The 8,739-nt window shown below is 50.1% G+C and overlaps 3 protein-coding genes across 3 annotated transcripts in view; all 3 read left to right on the top strand.

The window, feature by feature from the left end:
• Positions 1-1,303, top strand: part of S100a13 (S100 calcium binding protein A13) — a 9,247-nt gene extending 7,944 nt beyond the window's left edge. Inside the window, exon 3 of the mRNA XM_013015123.1 lies at positions 1,069-1,303. Within this exon, the coding sequence (XP_012870577.1) occupies positions 1,069-1,212 (144 nt within the window). The 3' untranslated portion in view covers positions 1,213-1,303. The remainder of the gene's footprint in view (positions 1-1,068) is intronic.
• Positions 1,304-2,957: 1,654 nt separating this feature from the next.
• S100a14 (S100 calcium binding protein A14) lies at positions 2,958-5,725 on the top strand. The gene is made up of 5 exons (XM_013015149.1): positions 2,958-3,060; positions 3,941-4,001; positions 4,324-4,428; positions 4,874-5,020; positions 5,224-5,725. Exons 3-5 carry the CDS (start codon positions 4,399-4,401, stop codon positions 5,359-5,361), a joined length of 315 nt encoding a protein of 104 aa, XP_012870603.1. The 5' UTR covers positions 2,958-3,060; positions 3,941-4,001; positions 4,324-4,398; the 3' UTR covers positions 5,362-5,725.
• A 1,155-nt stretch (positions 5,726-6,880) lies between these two features.
• Positions 6,881-8,739, top strand: part of S100a16 (S100 calcium binding protein A16) — an 8,352-nt gene continuing 6,493 nt past the window's right edge. Inside the window, exon 1 of the mRNA XM_013015057.1 lies at positions 6,881-7,011. The gene's annotated coding sequence lies outside the window, so the exon portion shown is untranslated. The remainder of the gene's footprint in view (positions 7,012-8,739) is intronic.

Raw genomic sequence — 8,739 nt, 5'->3', positions numbered from 1 at the left:
TTTTTTTTTTTTTTTGGTCATGGGGCTTGAACTCTGGGCCTGGGCACTGTCCCTGGACTTCTTCAGCTCAAGGCAAGTGCTCTACTTGAACCATGGTACCACTCCTGGTTTTCTGGTAGTTAACTGAAGATAAGAGTTGCTTGGACTTTCCTGCTAGGGCTGGCTTTGAACTGAGATTCTCAGATCTCAGCCTCCTGAATAGCTTAGATTACAGGTGTGAGCCACCAGAGCCCAGCTTTTTTTTTTTTTTTTAATTTTAAATAAGGGCACATTTAATCCTGGAGGCAGGGTGATGTGGTACATACCTGTAATCTTAGCTACTTAGACAGCTAAGGCAGAAGAATCTAGGCCTGAAGTTGTACCCTGGATAAAAGCATGAGACCCTGTCTGGAAAAATAAATCAAGTAAAAAAGCCAAAGGGATTGAAGGTATAGCTCAAGTGGCATAGTGTTGGCCTAGTAAGTTCAAGGCTTAAGTTCAAACCTCACTGCCACAGAAAACAAAACAAAACAAAAAAACCCAATCATGATTATATAGGGTATTTTCCAATTTAAAAAACGGCACATAAATGTTGGATGTCAGGGGCTCACACATGTAATCTTAGCTATCCAGGAATCTGAGATCTGAGGATCAAGGTTCAAAGCCAGCCTGGGCAGGGAAGTCTGTGTGTGTGTGTGTGTGTGTGTGTGTGTGTGTGCCTGTGTGCGCATGTGCACAAGAGAGAGAGAGAGAGAGAGAATGCACCAGCTTTCAGTTGGCTTTTCTACTCAAGGCTGGTGCTCTACCACTCGAGCCACACCTCTATTTCTGGCTTTTTTTTTCTGGTTAATTGTAGATAAGAGTCTCTCAGATTTGTCTGCCTAAGCTGGGTTCAAACCTTGATCCTCCTATCTCAGCATCTTGAGTAACTAGGATCATGGGTGTGAGCCATCAGCACCCAGCTACATCCTCAACGTTAGGTCAGGGGCAGGTGCTGGTGCTCTCTGAGGGAAGGCAGCTGGTAATCCTTTCTCCCTGTGGTAAGAGCCTTAGTTTCTAATGTGCTCCTTTCCTTTTGGGTCTCTGCAGGATGTGGGTTCCCTAGATGACAAAATGAAGAGCTTGGATGTGAATCAAGACTCGGAGCTCAAGTTCAATGAGTATTGGAGACTGATTGGGGAGCTGGCCAAAGAAATCAGGAAGGAGAAGGCCTTGGAGATCCGGAAGAAGTAAAGCTTGCTGGCTTGGATGGGGGTGGATAGAGCAGGGCTGGGTAGGGTCAGGCAGCACCCCTCTTCCCGCAAATAAAATGTTCTCCTTGAAACACAAATGTTTCCTATTCACATCCCACTTGATTTCTCCTCTTGATATCAGGGGTCTCTGCCCTGACCTGAGTGTGAGTTGGATGAGTATCCGTTCCTTGAAGAATGTTATCTTCAACTATCCTGTGGCATCTAGCAAAGGTCTTTTTTGTTTTTCTTCTTTGTGCTGGGGATCTGACTCAGGGACTTAGCATTAGGTCTTGTGTTAAGTAGGTGCTCAGTAAATAAGTGGTTGAGTAAAAGACACAGAGGGAGCAGGTGAGGTGGCGCCTAGCTCATTAGTTGGTTGCTGGGCTCAGCTGCAAGGTTCTGGCTCTGCTTCCCCCATTTTTCCTGTATTATTCCTAGACTTTGTCCTCTAGATGTAATGTATAGGAGGCAAGGGTGTTGGGCACATGGCTAGATATTTTACCTGCATTATCCTTTTTAATTCTCACAGCCCTTTAAAAACCCATAGTATTTCAAAACCCAGTATGAAAGATGAAGAAACAGCTAGATGATGGTGGCTCACACCTGTAATCCTAGCTACCCAGGAGGCTGAGATCTGAGGATTGTGGTTCAAAGCCAGCCTGGGCAGAAAAGTTCCCGTGAGACTCTTATCTCCAATTAACACCCCCTCCCCCAAAAAAGATGAAGAAAAATATTTAGGGTGTTTAAGTCACAAAGCCATGTATAGTGGCCCAGGCCTGTAATTCTATCACTTTGGAGGCTGAGAGTGGGAGGATTGTGGTTTGAGTCCAATCTGGGCAGAAGGTTCATGAAACCCCTTCTTAATCCATATCTGAGAACAGTGGCTCACCCATGGGAGAATGGGTTTGGGAGGCACAGGCCAGGCCAGGAAGAAAAGTTTACTACACTGTGTCCACAGAAGGAAAACTTGGCATGTGCCAAGTGACAAAAGGAAGTTTAAAAGTAAGTGGATCAGAGCTCAGGTATGCACGGGGGTGGGCAGCAAGACCCTATCCTAAAAATAGGGCTAAAGGTGTTCCTCAGCAGTATCATAGGAAACAAGCTCAAGGATAGCTCAAACTCTAATTCTAATTCTAGTACTTCAAAATAGAGAAAAGGAAAATGAAAAGAGGAAGAAAGCAAGAGAAGGAGTAGCTGGAACTGGTATGAAATTCTAGTGCCTCTAATTCATGAGTCTTTTGCAGGTAGGTTCATGGGAACTTTTTTCCCCATCTCCCTCCCTTCCTCTAGAGCACAAGTGAAGCAGAAGGGACTGGGGATCATGGTTTAAGGAAGTGAGGTAAGGGTGCTGGAGTAGCACTTGGGGCCTGGCCTTCCCCTCGCTGTTCTTCCTGGCCTGAGGGGTGTGTGGTTTGCAAAATCCACCACCAGAGAGAGCAGGGGTGGGACAGTGATTCAGGGCTGCCTTCTTGGACAGTCATTGTAGTGCCTACAGGTATTCACATGGGGCAGCTAGAAGTCCAGGGAGTTAGATGGAGAGAAGCTTCCTATCATATATCACAGAAGGGTCCCTGGTGATGTCCCCTCCCTCTCCCAAAGCCCTCCAGACAGAGGCTTCAGAGGGGCCATTGACAGAGACATTTCAGGAGGGCTTCCACACTGGGGATGTCTTTACAATGAGGCCAAAAGTACAATAGAGCTCTAACAGGTGACATGGGTGGGGCATTGAGATGTGTGCTCTGATCTCAGAATGTAGGAAAGGAGTCCGGGAATTTTGCCTCTGGTTTCTCCACCTGGGCCCTGATCCATGCTGACTCCACTGCCCTTCCTTCTACGCCTCCCTATGACTGTGAGTTGGAGGCCTGGACAGATGAAGAGGATCACTTAGGTACAGCGCAGGCCTTCTAGGGTGACGTCCTAAGGACTGGATTGGAAGGCGGGTGGTGAGGTGTAGCCCCTGGGCCTGGGAAGACTTGGGATTCTGAGGGAGGAGGAGGTGGTTGTAGTCTAACCAGTTTGGAGGTGTGGTTAGCTGCCAGCGAACTCATTTGGGCCTTGCACATGTGCATTCTCGACTGCTGTAGGGAGCTCTTAGGAAGTCAGGTCAATGCTCCTTCTACCAGGCTTTTCTCTGGATCTTTCTCTTGACCTCCCCATTCCTTTCTGCCATCCTAACTGGGAGAGGTTGGGCTTTATGTCTGGGTAGGCTTGAAAGTCACAATCAAAATTGGCCCTGGTTGGAAAGAAAGAGACAAGACAGTCAGACAGGCAAGCAGGCAGGCAGGAAGCATACAGATATTGAGACACTGAACTTACAGAGAGACCCCTGTGGACCTTTTCCAAGTCCCTTTATTTCCCTTTGTCCCACAAACCTTTCTTTGATCAGCCCCTGTTTCTCTTTTTTCTTGATTAATGTAGACTCCTCTGCGTCTCTGCCTCACAATTTTCCTAAGCTCTTTCAGCTCCCAGGTGAGACCCTTCATGATTCCCCCTTCCTCCCTGTTCCTCCCCTTCTTTCCTAGTGACTGTTCATGTTGATTCAGAGCCAGGGGCAACCCAGCTCCAGGGGCCCTCCATGGCTCCCTCCTCCTGGTAGGAGTGGGAACAGACTAGAGTTTGGGCCAGTGGAGGGTGGGGCCTGCACAGCTGGCTCACAGCCCGGGCTGCTGTAAGAGGAGGGCTGGCCAAGGGATGAGGCCCAGCCCGCTGCCTCCCCTCCCTTCCCCCAGGTATAATAGCTGAGCTCAGGTGAGCTGGTTCCTCCTGTCCAGTCTCAGCGGCTGCCAGCAGGTAAGGAAACCCAGGGCCTTTCATCTTCATGGGCTGCGCCTGTGTCTCTCTTTCCCCAAGTTTTCCAAGGGAGGGCTGGCGATCTGTGTCCTGGAGCTTGGTATGTGTGTTTGGAGCAGAAGTGGGTGGCTAGAGGAGGTGGGAAGAATGAATTTGAAGTGAAGCCTAAAGGATTGCCTCTAAATGGGTTGGCCTAGGGTCTGTGGGCAGGATCTAGGTCTGTGTATAGTTGACTCCAACCCATGGGTAAAAGAATACCTTGAGAGGTCATAGAGAAAGAAGGATAAACACTTGTTTTACTTTAGGCCTCCTCCTCTTCTAGGCAGATCATGAGCCATCAGCTTCCCTGGGATAGCCTATAAGACAACACAACTCTCACCAAAAGACCAAGTGCACCATGGGACAGTGTCGGTCAGCCAATGCTGAGGTGGGCCTATTTACCTGCTGGATTTGTTCCTACATTCCCTTCTTTCTCCCTAAGTGTCTATGTCTCCCACTGACTTGTGCTGCTTACTTTGGCCTTGCTCTGCACCTAGACCTGGCCAGGGAGACCTGAATCCTCCCCCGATCTCCACACACAGTGTGAAGCAGATGGAGTCCTTCTGGGAAGAAGATATCTGGGCACATGCTAGAACCTGTCCTGCTGGATTTTGGGGCTGTTGAGGAGGGAAGGCTTGCCTAACCTATGGCTCAGAGCAGAAGCAGTGGCCTGGAGGCCATGGTGGGCGTGAGGGAGAGGGGCTAGACTCTGGGCTCTGTGTATCTTCCCAGTTGTCTTTAGCCCAGTTGGCTTTGCCCAAGTTCCTGGGGGAAGCAGGTGCCGTGGGAGTAGGTGGAACTTCCCTGACATGGCTCATTTCTTCTGCCCTCAGGATGCCCAGGAATTCAGTGATGTGGAGAGGGCCATTGAGACCCTCATCAAGAATTTCCACCAGTATTCTGCGGAAGGTGGAAAGGAGATGCTCACTCCCTCTGAGCTACGGGATCTAGTCACCCAGCAGCTGCCCCACCTTATGCCGGTACTGGCAGAGTAGACCCCACCCCATCTTGGCCCCTGACTTCCCAAGAAACTGTTCCAAGACCCCACCCCCACACACACTGGCAACCCCCAGCCCTTCCCTCTTGCCGTAGCCTGGGCCCTGCTGTCTGCCTCCAGCCAGGGTGGGGTGGGAAGATCAGAAGGTACTAACTTGCTTAGCTGTGGTATCTTCCCTCCCCCCAGAGCAATTGTGGGCTGGAAGAGAAAATTGCCAACCTGAGCAACTGTAATGACTCTAAACTGGAGTTCGGGAGCTTCTGGGAGCTGATTGGAGAAGCAGCCAAGAGTGTGAAGCTGGAGAACCCTGTCCCAGGAAGTTGACATCCTCATGGAATTCTGGGGGGAGGGGGTGTAGGGTAGGGTGGAGGGGGAAGGGAACCTTAGAGACTGTGGACCTGGAAATAAAATTTCTTTCCACCATCACTACACTATTCTCCAACTTGCACCTCTCCTCATCTCTGCAAAGTCCAGGCTCATAACAGCCATCTGCCCCGTGCTAGCCCTTCTTGCTCCCAACTCAGTCTCATACTCCTCCCAGCACTCTGTTCCTGGGCAAGGGCAGGAGAAGAAAGGGAACAGGATCAGGGAAGAGGCTGAGAAGGGTGTGATTCTGGGGATAAGAGAACCCCGCTGGGTGCTTGGGCATTGACAGAATGATGGTTGTTTTGTATCAATTTGATTAATAAAAAAAATGGAAAAAGTAAAAGATGTTGTCTTGATTGGACACACCCCCTCTCCCCACCCATAGGACCCCTGGATGAGAGCTTCTTGGGGTTAAATGGAAAAGTCATTGGTGGGGTGAACATTTAGGGCTGGAGTGGTTGGCAGGGATTGAGTGCTCACTTTCCCCATGGACTTGGGTCAAGGGTGGTCCTGGGCCTGAAATGTGGGAGTCCTGGTCCATTCTCAGGAACAGGGCTCTCCTTGCCAATGGGCTTTTTCAGACAAGTGTACACATTTGGGGTAAAAAACATGAGCCCACATATTTTCAGGCCCAGATGACGAATGGCAAGGAAAATAGGGGCTGAGAAACCAAGCTAACTGGCTTAGGAATGAATCCCAGCTCTGCCATTTACGTCTTTGAAGTTTGGGGGCATGCTCATGGAGTATCTTTCCTGATCTATAAAATGTGACTCATCACAGGAGTGTCGGGAGGATGATGGGGCCCATAACACAGTCTGATGTGTGATGTTCTTAACCGACAACTTGACATATCATGGGTGAATAAATTGAAGTCACTGTGGAAGTTGGTGACAGGGTCCTCTGTGGTTCTAGCTGTGACCTCGCTAAAGAGAGGTCAAGGTGGCCAGCTTCTTTGGGTACCTGAGTGAAAGATGAGCGGTGGGAGTTTGCAGAGGGGGCCTCAGCTGGGCGTGAGGGGGGTCTTAGAAATGGGTCTCAGGAGAGTTCAGGATAACTGAACTAGAAAGACCAGAATCTTGGCTTCCTGTGTCTGCCTTCTGACTTGGACCAACAGCTATCAGGTGTTTCTCCTGGAATCCCAATAGCAAGGAAGTTTCTGTGGCCAGCTAGGCTAGCCTGGAATGCTAACTGAACTTGTCTGTTAGGTGCCCCTGAAACTGGGCTCTCAGTGACCTAGGTAAGGGCAGGTGGCAGCCCTTCCCTGCCTTTCTCCACCTTGTGGGGCTCTGCTCAGGTCCTGAGGAGTAAGAAGGGTGGGGTTGGGGGAGTGCCAGCTTCTACCACTCCTTCAGGGGTGGAGGTAGAGGGGTGTTAAAAAAGGTGTGTATCCCTTTAACAAGGGCCCAACCCCAGGGCCAAGTCAAGAGGGAGCTCAGTCACTACCTCCCCACCGAGCCAGCTCAGCCAGGCAGGGCCGGGAGGGAGTGGGACAGATTCTGGGAGTGCAGCGGGGAGGAGTCCTGGCTGGGCTGAGCGGGGAGCTTGCTTGGCAGTGCCAGAGCCCAGGCCCTAGATCCCTGCTGGAGAGGCGGTGGACCCAGGAGGCAGGTGAGCACCCCAGGCCCAGCCTGGGACACCGGTGGCTGCCCGAGGGAGTCTGTAGACTTGGGAGGCCAGTGAAGGGGGCCTGAGGACAGGGGCCTGCCCCAGAGGCCAGCCAGGAAGATTTTGGTAATTATTAACTTTTTCCCAAAGGCCAGTTTGGGAGTGGGGACTGCTGGTAATGTCGGAGGCTGGGTGAGGCTCCAGAGAAGATCCCCTCCCTGGCCCAGCAGCTGACTGGGCTCATCTCCAGGGGCTAGGACATTGGGCAGTTCACACCGGAGCCTTGCCCACAGCTGTACAGTCCCCTCCAAAAAGAAAAGGGCAAGTGTATGTCAGTAGAGACCCTGGTCTCATAGAGCTCTGTTAATTGGGTCCTGGGAAAGGGTTTGAATCCAAGAGGAACCAGGGAGGGCCCAGGGAGCCTGAGAACCCCAGGAGGGGAGGCTGGGGCATTGGTGGCCTCTGTTCTACCTTTTGGGCAGGCCCCACAGGTCCCGGATGCAGGCCCCATGGTGCTCAGGGTGCTGTTCTTTGGGAGGAGCCTGGGTGGGGCCCTGGGGAAGCCTGGGAGCTTCCCAGGAGAGGGAAAGGGAAAGGGGTTGAACCTCGAACCAGCAGCTTCTCCACCTCAGGACCCAGGCAGGTCCTGGCTTGACTTGCTATGGTTGGCAGAGCCAACTGTACTATGGGTGCATTTTCCTGCCCAGTCCTGTTGAGGTGGGGGCAAGGTCAGGCATGGTGGTGAAGTGGGCTCAACCTTCTGTACCAACTTGTGGAGAGCTGTCAGTGTGAGAGGCCAGGGGCAGCCAAGGGTGTGTGTGTGTGTGTGTGTGTGTGTGTGTGAATTTTATTTCTCTGGAAAAAAATTAGAGAAGCCTGAAATCAAAGTAGGTAGAAGGTAAATGGGTTACTCAAGTAGAAGGGATCAAGAATGGCAGGATTTCTTGTCCTGTGTGGGTTTGTCACTGGTAGGGTATTTGGAAAAGAGAAGTGATCCTCTGATAGAAAAAAAGACTACTTACTCAGTTGTCCAGTCACTCACCAGATACCCTTGAACTTGGACTAATGATGAGAGAAAATTTAAGTATCTCATGAAAGAGTCTCATAGGTAATAGCCAGCAAAAGTTTATTTAGCACAAGAAGTCAAAGTAGGGAGAAAGGAAAGGGCAAGAAAATGAAAGCTCAAAATGTGGTCTCCATTCCAGAGGTGTTATGTCCCATAAATGGGCTGAGATATTTTATTAGTTCAAACCTGGTCATCTAGCAATTTTCCAATTATCTTGTTTTGGTATTGTCACCTTAACAGAGAGACAATGGATCTAAGTTAGCTTTGTAATCAAAGGATCTTGAGACATGGAAATACGTTCCTTGTGATTCTTTTGTTGTTGTTGTTGTTGTTGTTGGAGCTTGAACTCTGGGCCTGGGCACTGTTCCTGAGCTCTTTTTGCTCAAGGCTAGCTCTCTACCATTTGAGCTACAGTACCACTTCCAGTTTTCTGGTGTCTAATTGGATATGAGGCTCATGGACTTTCCTGCCAGGGCTGGCTTTAAATTGTGATCCTAAGATCACAGCCTCCTGAGTAGCTAGGATTACTGGTGTGAGCCACCAGTGCCCAGCTCCTTGTGATTCTTTTAAGGTATTCTTACTGGTCACAGATTTACAAATAACAGAGACCTCATGTTCTTGGGATCAGTTACTCATCTAGGGCTTTTTTTTTTTTTTTTTTTTTT

This window comes from Dipodomys ordii, unplaced genomic scaffold (genome assembly GCF_000151885.1).
Source record: "Dipodomys ordii isolate 6190 unplaced genomic scaffold, Dord_2.0 Scaffold26, whole genome shotgun sequence".
Taxonomy (NCBI): domain Eukaryota; kingdom Metazoa; phylum Chordata; class Mammalia; order Rodentia; family Heteromyidae; genus Dipodomys; species Dipodomys ordii.
Note: the sequence above shows the minus strand (reverse complement) of the source record. Positions and strands in the feature narration are given on the sequence as shown.

Bases quoted from the DNA above. Each gene is read 5' to 3' on its own strand.
- S100a14 (XM_013015149.1), top strand. From the start codon at position 4,399: ATGGGACAGTGTCGGTCAGCCAATGCTGAG. The intron at 4,429-4,873 runs GTGGGCCTATTT...TTCTGCCCTCAG, and splicing joins GTCGGTCAGCCAATGCTGAG to GATGCCCAGGAATTCAGTGA. The intron at 5,021-5,223 runs GTACTGGCAGAG...CCCTCCCCCCAG, and splicing joins AGCTGCCCCACCTTATGCCG to AGCAATTGTGGGCTGGAAGA.